Source organism: Notolepis coatsorum (assembly GCF_963971535.1).
Source record: "Notolepis coatsorum genome assembly, chromosome: 20".
NCBI classification, from domain to species: Eukaryota; Metazoa; Chordata; class Actinopteri; order Aulopiformes; family Paralepididae; genus Notolepis; species Notolepis coatsorum.
In genome coordinates this window covers 44,873,221-44,888,168 of record NC_140184.1, presented here as the reverse complement: position 1 = coordinate 44,888,168, position 14,948 = coordinate 44,873,221, and the positions used below count along the sequence as shown (strand labels likewise).

Here is a 14,948-nt window from a genome sequence, read left to right as displayed (position 1 = left end):
ACCTCTCGATGTCTCTCTTTCATAGAAGAATTTGTGGTATCTGTGGTGTTCAATTGGTATGTCTAATGGAACACTGTGAGACTTCAAACATAGCTGTAACTGTATGTAAAAAAGCCATGTGGACTTGGTGAGATTAAATTTTTTGCATATTTCTCTATAACTACAAAAACCCTGTTTGTTAAAAACATCCCCTAATGAGTGTATGCCTTGCTCTTCCCATATAGGGAATCTTATAGGTCGTTTTTCAATTAAGAGTGCATTGTTATTGAATAAGGGAGTATGATTGTGCCATTTATGTGGGTTAGGATTTTTTTTTTGTGTTTCACGCCATATCCGGATTGCATGAGTAATTATGGGGCCAAATTTCCGTTCACAGTGCTTGATTGGTAGTTTAGTGTATGCTATGTCCTTCAGTCTATGTGGGGCTACTATGTTTTCTTCTAATTTTCTCCAGGATACTAATGCTTGGGGGTCAAACCATGTTGTCAATGGTCTTAATGTGTACGCATTAAAATATTGGAAAAAATCTGGAAATGCCATGCCACCATCTGCTTTATTTCTCTGTGCGGTGGATCTTTTTATACGTGGTGGTTTGTTATTCCAAATAAATTTGTATGTGGAGGAGTGTAATCTTTTCCAGTAACCCTCTGGAGGGGGTAACGGTAGCATTGAACTGAAGAAGTTGATTCTAGGTAGTACATCCATCTTAACTATTGATATCCGTGCTTGTACTGTGTTTTTAAGTTTTGCCCACCTATCAAGGTCGTCTTTGATTTTGTTTTGGATTTTTGTGTAATTGTACTTCACCGTTTGTCTTATGGTGGGGAATATTTCCACTCACAAGCATCTAAAATGTTTTACCATAGGTATCTCTCCTGGGAGGGTTATATCTTTTTTTGCAGGGGTGTTAAGTGGAAGGAAAGCCGACTTCGGCCAATTTATCTTAAATCCCGATAAATCACCAAAGTTCTCAATCAACTTGAGCAGATGAGGCAATGTGGTGTTGGGGTTTTGCATGAACAATATTACGTCGTCCGCATATAAACTAATTTTATGTTGTGTGCCCTTGATTACGATTGGTTCTATGGATTGGGATTGTCTTATATATTGTGCTAAAGGCTCTAATGATAGATTGAATAGTCCGGGACTAAGAGGGCAACCCTGTCTGGCTGAGCGTGATACCGGAAAGATTTTGGAGATGATTGTACCTGTTGTAATCATGGCCGATGGGTCTTTGTATAATACTTTAATCATATCAATGAATCCTTTTCCTAACCCCATCCTTTCTAATACTGCTCATAGATACGACCATTCCAGCCTGTCAAAGGCTTTCATAGCATCCAGGGACAGCATCGCCTTAGGTATGGTGTCATCCTTGTCGGCATCTAGTACGTGCAGTATTCGTCTTATGTTATCAGTGATCAGGCGGCCTCTTATGAAGCCAGTTTGGTCCGGGTGAACTAAAGACGTCATATGCTTTTGTAATCTGATGGCTAATACCTTAGAGTACAGTTTGATATCGGTTCCGAGGAGGCTTAAAGGTCTATAACTACCGCACTCGTTGGGGTCTTTGTCTTTTAAAGGAGGACTGTTATGAGTGCAATATTGTCATTCTTATGGAAGTTCCCCTCCTTGACTGAGTATAAGATCATATTTAGTAATAAGGGTCCAATTATGTCCCAACAAGAAAGGTACATTTCTGATGGGATACCGTCTCTTCCAGGAGCCTTACCACTTTGCATTTCGGATATGGCCTTCTTGAGTTCCTCTAGTGTGATCGGTGTTTCTAACTGTTTAGCGTCATCCTCTGAAAGTTTAGGGAGAATAATTTGATTAAGATATGTGTCCATTTTGTTTTGATCGAAGGTCGTTTCTGATTTATATAAGTCGGAGTAGAATTCTTTGAATGTATCGTTTATTTTTACAGGGTCTGTTTCAAGTACTTGTTGTGCTCTAATGGTAGTTATATCTGCACATTTTGCATTCATTCTTAATCGCATGGCTAATAGGTGACTAGGTTTAGAACCTTGGGAGTACTGCTGTTGTCTTGTGCTGCGTATTTGTATTTCCGATTGTTGTCTGTATATGGCATTGATCTCTATTTTTAGTACGTTAACTTGATTCTCTAGTCGAGTTGAGTTGTTGTATTTTAGAGAATTAAATAACGTTGAGTAAAGCGTTTCCAGCTCAGCCAGTTTTGTGCATTGATTCTTGCGCATTTTGGAGGAAAAGCTATCAGTGAAATCTTTGATCATTCCCTTTACCGACATCCATATTATTCTGGGGTCTTGCACCGAGTTTGCATTCTCCCGTTGGAATACTATAACAGCTTCTTTGAGTTGTGTAATGAATTCCTTGTTATTAAGCAGCATCGAGTTAAATCGCCATCTTGGGGCTCGGGAGGATAGTATACCAAATGTTCCTTTAAGGAGTAAATAACAGTGATCTGATAGTGCGTTGGGTATCATTTCCACTTCATAATTATCAAATAGTCTCTGTGATGCAAAGACATAATCTATTCTGGATAATGTGTTATGTCTCGCAGATCGACAAGAGTACTTTCGGGTCGTGGGATTAAGTAATCGCCATAAGTCATTTACACCTGTAATCTTCTACCAATCCTTTAATGCCTTAGATGAATTATTTTGTTCGCTGGAAAAGGCGAGGTAAGATTTGTCCATCCTTGGGTTCCAGATGGCATTAAAATCCGCACCTATTATAAATGAGTAATCGGGAATGTCTAACATTGCATTGGTTAGTGTAGTGAAGAAATCCTCTTCGTACAAATTTGGGGCGTATACCGCTACCAACGCTATTTTCCTGTTCTTATGTACAATCTTAGCTATAGTTATCCGACCTTCTACATCAGACCATACTCCCTTTAATACAATATTCAACTTACGTTTAACGACTATGGCTACACCCCGAGTTCTCGTACCAATAGAAGAGTGACTAATATTATGATATGTGTTGTCCGCTAATTTATCTATGTCTTTCTCTAGAATGTGCGTTTCGCTTAGCAGAGCAATGTCCACATGTTCTTTTTTCATCAGTGTGAGCACGCTTTTGCGTTTGAGTTGGTTATTTATTCCCCCGGTGTTCCAGATCATTATATTCAAACTAGCCATAATCTATACATGTTGTAGTGTAGTTTTTGGTAATGCTTCTGGAGTGCGAGGCAATAATAGATATACATCCAACTAGTGAGGTCCCATTGAGAGCCAAGCTTAAAAACATACATATATACAAATAAAAATCCCCTTCCCTCCCCTCCCACCGAGAGTCGTACAGGATTGTGTTCCATGAACACAACCTTTGCGTATGACTCCCTCCCTTACACCACCGGATATCCCAGAATGATCCAATTATCCTTAACATTCCTATGTATACCATAGGCAGTGATGTACCTGAACGCGTTCAATGAACGATCGTTCATGAACGCGTTCGTATTTTGGGCGAACTTGAACTGAACGTACTGTATATCCGCTAAATGAACGTAATTGAGAACGAGTTCATTCTCAGCCCTGTGTAACGGAGTTCAAAAGTGCGTTCATTCTCAACACTCTGTTATAACGGCGTTCAAAGATGTGCCATATTTCATATGCATTTCAGCCGAAAACTCAGTTAAAACACACTGTAAACTGGACAAAAATGATGCGTAAAACCACCCGATCTGGCAACGTGCCTGTCACCCCCTGCTATTGGCTACGTGATCAGACTCCTCACAACAAGCAGTGGAACAGGCTTACAGCAGAATCTGCGCGCAGAAGCCGAGAGGCGCTGCAGCAGCAGCAGCACTCGCTCAGTCAGAGTCAGACTCTAGACGTCGTCGTATGCATTTAAAAGAGTTTACAATTCAAACTATTTCATAAACTTCTACTTTCAGCCCGGAAATGCATTCTGATAAACTGGATTAAGGATAAGCCTCAATTTTTACAAATGTGGTATAGAGAGATCTTCGGTGTGCTGCTACCCCATGAAAGACACTGTGCATAGAGGCAACAACGCTTCCTTTCAGGAGGTGTGGGCCCCACTATTAGACTATTTTCCTGCTGAAATGTATCGGATCCTTCTAAAGGCCCAATGCCCCATTGTATGGACAGACCTAGGATAGAAAAAATAAATATATGTATGTCTACATGTGAATGGGCTCGAGGCAAGTGCAATAATGTACAGTGCCTGTCTTGGTCTGCTTTCCTTTTTGCTTGTTTTTCTTTTTTTGTTTTTGCTTGCTTATGGTGTGGATGATGGCATAGAGATGAACTGGAGGACCCCCCCCCCCCCCCTTGTCCCAATGTGTGTTTTTGTAATGTAAGTAACTGTACGTGAAACATCTATAATAAAAAAAAATATTCAAAAAAGAACTAAAAAGAACTAAATTAGTTCATTTTTGAAACCATGAACTTTAGTTCAACATTTTGAATTATGAACTATGAACTGAACTAGTTCATTTAAAAAAAATTGAACTGTGAACTGAACTAGTTCATGTAGAAAGTGAACTTTCCCAACACTGACCATAGGATCTAACACTCTAAATTCTACCATAAGTAGAATGTCGACTGTGGCTTGCTAGTTTAAATAAGATAAAAATAAAAATAAAGACAAAAAATAAGCTTCAATTATCATGCCCTAATCACTTACATTTTATATGAACTTGTGTAATTTATAGTAACCCATGAATAATATGGAGGTATTGAACTGAAAAGAGAGCCTTAATAAATCAGAGAAAACAGAAGAAAAAAAACAAGTAAAAGGAAGAGAACATTAACTTAGATCTTAAAAGAGCTTTGCTATGCTTAAACATCTAAAGTATAAATTGGAGAAGTAGTGGAAATATTTCCAATTAATAAAAAGCAGTTTTTAAATACGTATAAGCAGCATTTCCCCTGGCCAGGGGTGGGCGATGATCCGTTGTGAAGAATGTTATTCCAGCCGGCCGCTGCTATGATGGTTATGTGGTTCTGCAGCTAGATGCTGTTGATTATTCCCCCGAAGGGCTTCTGGTAGTATGTCTGGCCACGTATTGCTGTTATTCCAGAATGTTCCCTATATCAAAGAATGCTTTAGATGTTCTAGATTATTCCAATATGTCGTTTTTACAGTGTTCGAATGTTCCAGTATGTTCTGGAGTGTTCCAATTTTGAATCCAATATGTCCGCAATAATAGAAGCCCGACGGGGAAAGCATTCAATAACTCTGAGCTCGTAGGTCTCTCTGTCCCAAATCATCGGTTCATTAAAGTTTATACTATATGGTGTCCATGCATAACAGAGATTAAAAGGCCATTTATACACTATCCTGCGTGTTGTGCAGACATGTATTTGGCTGCATCTTCAGGCGAGTTGAGGAAAACCCTTGCTCCTTGTTTATCGACGATGCGAAGTATTGCAGGGTATATTAATAGGGGTCTGTATTTCTCCAGATAGAGTTGAGACATCACCGTCTTGAACTTGGCACGCAGGTCCACTACCTCACGACAATAATTTTCAAAGCAGTGTATTGATATATCCTTGTATTTCAGATTGCCTTTCATCCTGCGAGTTTCACGAATAATAATTTCTTTTATTCTGATTTGGTGCAGGATAACCAATATCACTCTGGGCTTAACGTTATTGTCATTGGATCGGGTCCCCAATCTGTAGCACTGTTCCACCTCTGGTACTTTAGGAAGGATCTCTGTTCCAAAGATTTTCTGTAATTCTGTGGCAAACTCTTCAGGGTGTGCGCAGCTCACCGACTCGTCCAGACCGACTATACGAATATTCAGCTTGCGTTTTTGATATTCCATCTCGAATATTTTGGCTTTCTGTTCTTCATTGATTCGCTTAAGCTCCATCGTTATATCGCTGAGCTCCGTCTTGAGTTCTTTGTAGTTTCCCTTCATCTCAGCAGTTAGGTTAACGTTGATATCATCTACGTCTTTGTAGATTCAAACGAAATTTTGTTGGTGGACTTCCATACCTGTTTCCAGAGCCTCGGTGCGTTTAATATGTGCATCGGCGTCCGCTCTTAGCGCTTCTATTTTGCCTTCGATAGATTCTTTGATAGCATCTACTTTTTGGGTTATTGTATTCTCCATTTTCTCCATTCTCCGGATGATATATTCGGTGTCCGCGGAGGTATTTGAAGGGGTTGAACTTGAAGCGGCCACTGTCACGTCTATATTCTCTGCTATTTGCCGCACGAATCCTGCTTCCTTAGGCGGGTCCTCTGCGACTGGTTTTGGTCTCGTTGTGTCTTTCCTTGTTGTTGGCATCTCGATTCTTTTGGTCGATATAGTTAGTTGATAATCTCAGTTGATATATGCGTCAAGTTTTAAACGCATTAATGGTTTATAAATATGTTTTTAAAACGGAAAAAAAAAATAACGGGTGAGCAGCTGTGTCACATGCGACTTACTCCATTCTAACGCTAAACCGGACAGCCTAAAGCTTATTATAGTTTATCACAGTATCATGAGCATGTCTTTGTCAGTGGACACTGGACATGGGTATGGATGGCTCCAGGTGCTGCTGCGTTAAAGTGCACATCTTCAATACCTATCTGTACTATTTAAAAGCACAGTGCAGGACACACTCAAAGGTTATCGCACCTCAGAGATGGCAGTGGACATGACAGGACAAAGGCCATATGTAATGGCCTTGGGATTGAGGAACATACTACCAGCCAAAGAAGGAAGCAGAAAAGGATGGACGAGTATGTAGTTGAGTCATCTTGTGGCACAAGCTCAGACCTCAGCTCAGGAGATCAGCTGAGACAGAGACTGTTCTATCCAGTCCTCGACAGAATGCTGCAAGAGCTTGAGAGCAGGTTCTCATGAGTTGGAGAACAACTTATGAGAGGCATACAGGCATGTTATCCAGCCTCAGAGCAGTTTCTCTCAGTGGAATTGCTGCAACCCCTCGCCACACATTACAATATCCAACTACTGCCAGAGGAGATCACAGTTGCAAAGTGTTTCCTGGCCAGGACGCGTGAATATTAAAGGCAACCAACGTGTGTTCAGCTTTTCGTTCAGCGTTTCTCTGATTGGCCACACGGCCATGTGACCGCCCTAGCACACGCCCTTATCCGCGCTGAGAGACGCGGCAGAGAGTGATCATGCTTTTCTGCTGCCAGTAAGAAGACTATTGTACAATAATCCACAATTATGTCTGTATTTGATTATGGTGAAATTATGTACATGCATGTAGCACACGCCCTTATCCGCGCTGAGAGACGCGGCAGACGCGGCAGAGAGTGATCATGCTTTTCTGCTGCCAGTAAGAAGACCATTGTACAATAATCCACAATTATGTCTGTATTTGATTATGGTGAAATTATGTACATGCATGCCTCTCCCTCTGAAAGCCCATCCACGCTGTGTATCATAGAGCACTGGGTTTTATCACTGGAGATACATTTCTCACTCACCATTGTATTTTATAGGAAAATAATTGTAAGTAGGTGAATTCTACACATCTGACAACGCCATCTGACAATATCATAATGATGTGTTTTCTATATTATATCCACAATCATTCATCTAAAAAATTGTATGGGCGTAAATACACGTTAAGATATTCAAAATCGTCACAGCAGTATAGTTTGTTTATACTTCAGAAGTGATGTACAGTGACGAGTGAATCTGGTAGTTGGTTGTTAAAAACGCGAAATAACATAATAACGTTACAGCGTACAGTTTCTAGTTCAGTCAGCAGCCTCCACTGATGTTATGACGTTACGAAATAACATTATACATTATGCTCCGCGCTTCAATTATACATTATGCTCCGCGCTTCATTCATTAATTTCATAATCAGTCAGCAGCCTGCGTCCTCCACTGATGTTATGACGTTACAAACGCCGCGAAATAACATTATACATTATGCTCCGTGCTTCATTCATTCATTTCATAATCAGTCAGCAGCCCAGAGATCGACAGAGGCACTCGGACTCTTCTTCCACAGCTGTCAGCTCAGACGAGACGCCCTCTCAAGAAAGGTATTCCCTCCGCAGCCAATCGATTTTTCAGGACCCGCGGGACGGCTCTCTCCCACCCCGACCGCCGCGAGAGGCCACCGGAAGACGCGGAGGAGCCAGAGAAAGAGGCCAACGGTTTCGGAGATGAGCACCACGTCCACATCCAACCTAGTGAATATTTCTAACGCACAATTGAGCGACTTGCATCATACAGTACTGTCGAAAGGGTTATCATTTGTCCCGGCACGGAGGGTGGACTCTTTTACTACCAAGGTAGAGCTTTTTAAGTTTTTTCGCAATATTAAGTTGAAAGCCTTTTATGCCAGAGGGATAGTTAACAGAACCCAATATGTTACTAACATAAACGTGCCTGAAAATGTGGTTGTGGATGCAGAAACAGAGCCTGATACCCACTCTTTGCCTACTAGTAAAGTATTTAAGCCACGTAGCTTGTTTGTACCCCATCTTAACCCACCTTCAGTGGATACTTTTTGTAGACTGGTACAGAATGAGGTCATGAATTTATGTGATACCAGCCACAAGGCCCAGCTTTACCCCAATTTACTGGAATCAGAGTCGAGAGCGCTCAAGGAACTCATGGAAAAAGACGATTGAATTTTTAGAAAAGCTGACAAAGGTGCAGGAATTAAGAGTACGTACGTGACTGAGATTATGAGATAATTGAACGACATGGAGGTGTATACCCAGTTAAATTCAGATCCAGTGTTCCGATTTTCTACGGAAATTAAAACAGTCCTAAAAAGCCTCAGATTAGCTGAAGTAATCACTGAAAATGAATTTAAATGTATGTTTGTAGAGCACCCAATTACGCCTATCATTTACACCTTACCCAAGATCCACAAGGATCTAGTTAACCCTCCAGGTCGACCGATAGTCTCCGGCATAGGCTCTGCCACAGAGAAAATTTCGCAATATATAGACGCACATATTAAGGATCTGGCCTCTTCACAACGCGGGTATTTAAAAGACACTACTTCCTTCCTGAGTGGGCTTCTGGCCTGTGATATTAGTCCCACAGACTTTCTTGTTACCATGGATGTAGTCAGCCTGTACCCTAGCATTCCACATGCTGATGCGTTAGACGCACTGAGTCTTTATTTAAAATCGAGAGCAGAATCACTCCCCTCCACAGACGCGCTAGTTAGACTAGCCGATCTAGTGCTTACGAGGAATTACTTTAGATTTCAAGATACATATTATTTGCAGAACAGAGGACTCAGCATGGGCTCGCCAGCCGCAGTGAACCTAGCTAATCTTTTTATGTCCAAATTTGAACTAGAACATGTTTTTAAAAATAACCCGTTTGAGAAACACGTCAAATCCTACATGCGCTATATAGATGACCTATTTTTTATTTGGTCAGGTACATTGTCTGAGCTTCATGACTTCCTTGAATATCTCAACTCTTGTAGATTAACGATAAAATTTACTTTGAAGTTCGATTTGCAATCGCTACCCTTTTTGGACGTCTTAATCAACAAAGCCCCAAGTGGGACTTCATTACATACAGAGGTCTTCAAAAAAGAGACAGACAGAAATTCGTTTCTCCATTTTTCTAGCTACCATACCCCGGCTTTAAAAAATAGTCTACCTTTCAGCCAAATACTCCGTTACAAGAGAATCTGTGACACGGAGGTCAGATTCAAGGCCCAAGCCGAAACCCTACGGGAGAATTTTCACGACAGAGGATACAGTGATATTTTAACATCTAAGGCCCTGCACAAAACTCAGCAGATTGACAGATCCTCGTTACTGGCCCCTAAGAAGAATAAGGTACACTCTGATAAAGTAGCCTTTGTGTCTACTTACAGCCCGATTACGAGAGACATACGTACCAGCAGTACTGTCTATCTGTATGTCATGTGTGTCATATGATGAATTGAAAATGGGGGACCCTGATGGAAACAAGACGAAAGTCTTTCTCAGGTCTGCATCCTCTTAACAATTGTATGTATTGAGCTGTACTGTACTGTACCCATTCTGCAATCTGTTAATACACTTTTCAATCAATTCAATCAATCAACCATTGTTAATAAATACTGGCATATTTTACAGTCTGATCCTCTAATCGGAACGGCGTTTCAACATTCGCCCAATTACTACTACAAAAGACAAGCGAATCTCTCAAATCTGCTTGTGAAAACGGATTTTCCCATAATAAAACGACTCACTTTATGTCTAACATCCCAGATGGGAATTTTCCCTGTCAATCTTGTGTACATTGCCAAGGGATGATCAAAGACAAAAGTTATACACACCCAAAAACGGGCAAACGGATATCGGTTAAAGGACGTATTACCTGCAATTCCTCCAACATAGTATACCTGCTGAAATGTCCTTGTGATTTTTCATATGTAGGCAAAACAACGAGACCATTCAAATTAAGAATCAGTGAACATAAGTGTTCAATCAGAAACTCAGACGTCAAATCTGCTGTAGCTAGACACTTCAAGACTTGCAAGCATGCTGTCAAAGATCTCCGTTATATGGGTCTAGAGTTAGTTCATAGGCCCGCCAGGGGAGGTGACAGGCATAAGCTACTTTTGCAAAGGGAGTGTTATTATATTCACCTCTTTAACTGTATAGAACCAAGAGGGATGAATGAAGAGAACGTTTTGACCTGCTTCCTTTAAATACCTTTCCCATTAAGGTCGATTATTAGTTCATGTTTTAGTATCTTTAGAATGATGTATGGAGGGTGAGCCCGGTTCAGTAAATATGAGTAAGATCCATTTAGCCCAACAAATAAGGGCATCTAGTTATTTAAGCAACAAGTATCTAAGTATACAAGGGAGTATTAATGATTAGACTATAGATCTATTTTAAAGAGCCATTCGTAAGACTAATAACCTTAGACACACCGAACATGTGTAGTTTTTTCCTCTTTTTTCCTTTTTTCCTCTTTATTATGAGGCTCAAAAAAAGAGTTTGACTTTACGCCAAAGGGCGGACTTATTTACCCAAGGGTTTCTTTTTTATCTTCTTTTTTATTTTTTATATTTTATATTTAAAATGAATAAGGCATTAGAGTGTATCTACCTAGCCATACATACTAGATGTTATTTTTTGTTTCTAGTATAACAACAATTTTATGTTTATATATTTTATATCTACATTTATTATTTCTATATTGTGGTAATTTCGACTTAAGAATGGACTCTTGGCATCAAAGTACTTCCTGGGTCAAATTCGACCTTATAGCAACTCTCAACACACCTGTGGATGACGTCACTTCCTGCTTTGCTTGGTATATAAACATTATTGTCGGTGAGAACATTTGCTAGCCATCAACACTGAGGAAGGAACATAAATTGTTCCGAAACATGTTTGTTTCAGGCTGCCATTAAATAACCAAAATCTGTGAGTGCTGGTCCAAGCGTATTGCTTTCTTTTTCTAATAATCAGTCAGCAGCCTGCGTCCTCCACTGATGCAGCCTCCACTGATGGATTTCATTTGGGACCGCTGCCGCTTCCTCCACTGATGGATTTCATTTGGGACCGCTGCCGCTTGCCTGCCGCGTTCGCGGCAAAAGGGGGCGGGGGGTCGTGGCCAATCAGAGAAAAGCTGAACACAAGTTGGTTGCCTTTAATATTCACGCGGCCAGGACAGGCAGAGATGCAGTCCCTACTATCCAAAGTGTCTTTTCCCTCCTGGATGATAATAATAATAATAAAACATTTGATTTATAAGGCGCCTTTCAGGAGACTAAAAAAAAAAGTCCACAAATCGGTGAATGAAAAAATTATAGGATCAAATGAAAACTACTACTTATTAAAAATGGATGTTTAAAAGTACTAAAAACCAACAAAAAATACCAAACACTAACAAACATTCAGAACAGACAATGGAGATGCTGCCATCGTAAAAAAAAAAAAAATTTAAACAATATTTAAAAAAAGAAAATTAAGCTCCGGGGCTAAGAGAAAAACATCTGGGGCTAAAGCCCCGGAAGCCCAGGGCTAACAACGCCACTGGTGTGCATGCATGTACATTTGTGTGTTGCCCGACACCTTGCTGATGATGTATTCCCACATTGCTATCACACATAGGAGAGAGAGAGACCCTACATCATCACCAGCTCCACTCCGCCCTTCTGTCAGTGTTAACTGCCCATTCTCCTCTCCCCACGCTCCTCTCCCCTCTTTTCTTTCTCCTCTCCCCTCCTCAGGATGACACATGGGGACAGCAGTACTCCTATGCCCTCTTCAAAGCCATGAGCCACATGCTGTGCATCGGCTATGGCATGTACCCGCCGGTGGGCATGACGGACGTGTGGCTGACCATCCTCAGCATGATCGTGGGCGCCACCTGTTACGCCATGTTCGTGGGGCATGCCACTGCGCTAATCCAGTCTTTAGACTCCTCCCGTCGACAGTACCAGGAGAAGGTGAGTCACATTGATTCTTCAACTGTGGACGCTTGGCAAGCGCAAGTCATGGAATCGGTAGATGGAGTGTACATTTTATGGCATGCACATGTTGTCACACATGCTCTGAATGTTTAGCTACCTCCAACTTAGTCAGACATCCCTATGAACACAATTGGCAGTGTTTGCGGGTGGGAAGCTGGTGGGGTATGAGTCCTGGTCGCCTGAATTCTTTTACTAACGGATTTCCAGTTCCGCGTTCGCGTTCTGCGCTCTGATTGGCCACTGACGTTTCTGGTTGCGCCAATCGTGTGACGGCAAGTTCTGCCACCGGTTAAGCTTAGGCACTCTTTCGAAGTTGGTTAAGGTTAGAGTTTGTCTTAGAGCAGGGCGATAGAACACCAGCCCTGATTCCAAACTCTAACCTTAACCAACTTCGAAAGAGTCGCCTAAGCTTAACCAGCAGTGATAAACTAGGCGTTAGGTAGTTTGCTGCTGTTCGAGGCGGAAATGGGCGCGTCACGCGATTGGGCGCAGAAGTCACATGACCAGAAACATCAGTGGCCAATCAGATCGCACCATAAACGTCAGTGGCCAATCAGATCGCAGAATGCGAACGCGGAACTAGAAATCCGTTAGTAAAAGAATAGCCGCGTCCTGGTCGTCGTAATAATGACTTCTACTGGATGGTCAGGGTGCCTTTTCAGCAGGGAGGGGATCTGGGGGAGGTGGCGTGTGTAACGGAGGTCCGTGAGTAATATCCACAGTCACGATAAACGTGCGTGTTGTGAAGTGACTGTGGCAGTAAGCGGCGTGGGAGACCCGGGTTCTAAACTCCCTCGGGGCATCGACATTTAACACAACGCAGAAGGAGTAACATGATTGGTCACACGTGCACCTCCATATATGTTATGCTCTCACAGTGAAACTCCTAGTTGTCAGGTGAAAAGTGTCTGGCGAAGTGTGCTAATGATAGAGTCTGTGTAAAAGTCACCACCCACTTAGGAGAAGTGTTCCATTTTCACTGTTTGAAATGCATCATCTTCCTTACATTCAATATCTTTGGTACTAGTACAATTTGTAGTTCACCCAACAGCTGGGACATCTGACACAATCCAATAATTAACTATTTGATTAAAATGTATTGTCATTATACAAGTAGGCTACAGTCCAACAAAAAGAAGTTTGGCATCCAACCAGAGTGCAAATATAACAGTAATAGTCATATACAATGTGTACAGGTGATTAAACTGGGTATAAAATATATCAATTAGTACTACTGAGTGCAGTGCTAATCAGATGTATGTACAGAGTTGTAATATTAATATGTACAGTGATACAGGTATAAAGACAATATGGTAGTAGTCATACTGGCCAGCAGCACAACAGGTAAGAGTAGGTGAGGGATATGTAAGGGATAATGTATAGCTACGAGGTCATTGTCGCAAAATAATTGACCGACACGGAGTTTAAAATACCGAGCCGCCTCGGCGAGGTGTTTTAAACGTCAGTGAAGGTCAATTATTTTGCGATGATGACCGAGTATAGCTATCACAAGCAAGCATTTTGGCGAATGTGAAAACGCCATGTAATAAGTACAGATATAGTATCTACAGATATGTAAAAGGATTATGTGCAGGTATGTACAGACAGATGTGTATATATATATATATATTAGGGCTGTCAGTTTATCGCGTTAATTAGATTAATTAATTACACAGCAAATTATCGCGTTATGAAAATTAACTCAAAATTAATTACATTTTTTTTTTATTTTTTTTTTTTAAATAATATTTTTTTTGTATCTCATTCATTCCATAAGAATGTAGAATACACATTTACAGACTTTTTTCTTTTTTAATATGGTCCATTTGCATGTTCTTGGTATCTGATTCTAGGGACATCTATGAATCTCAGGGAATGTATTCCCAGTGTCAGAAATACTGTGGGCTAGATCCACAAAGAATGGATTGCACGGTGCAAGTTGCACCCTTACTTACAATTCATTATGAATAAAAAATGGGGGACCCTGATGTAAACAAGACGAAAGTCTTTCTCTGGTCTGCATCCCCTTAACAATTGTGTGCCGTACTATATTGTACCCATTCTGCAATCTGTTAATAACATTTTCATTCAATCAATCAATCTGCGCGGTGATTGATTGAATGAAAATTTTATTTTGAGTAAATTGTAATGAACCAAATGAGAATATCAATAAATTTTTTTGTATCTTTGACTGTGAATAACACCATGCTCAAATTGACCAGACCTGAAAAATCTAAGCAAATTAATAGATGGAAGATGATTAAACAGAAGGTTTTGTAGATACAGTACTGAATTCTGCCATCCGGACACATGCAATTTGAAATATGATTATAAAATATAGAATATCAGGCATAAAATGGTTATGCGATTAAAATGCGATTAATTAGATTAATTAATTACAAATCCTGTAATTAATTAGATAAAAAAATGTAATCGCCTGACAGCACTAATATATATATATATATATATTAGTGCTGTCAATCGATTAAAATATTTAATTTGATTAATCGCATGATTGTCCATAGTTAACTCACGATTAACACTTTGACTGCC

General features: G+C 40.5%; 1 protein-coding gene across 1 annotated transcript in view; it reads left to right on the top strand.

Moving 5' to 3' along the window:
• Positions 1 to 14,948, top strand: part of hcn4 (hyperpolarization activated cyclic nucleotide-gated potassium channel 4) — a gene marked incomplete at both ends in the record, with an annotated part of 304,555 nt that overhangs the window by 182,178 nt on the left and 107,429 nt on the right. The window contains one exon of the mRNA XM_084337727.1: positions 12,153 to 12,371. Within this exon, the coding sequence (XP_084193853.1) occupies positions 12,153 to 12,371 (219 nt within the window). The remainder of the gene's footprint in view (positions 1 to 12,152; positions 12,372 to 14,948) is intronic.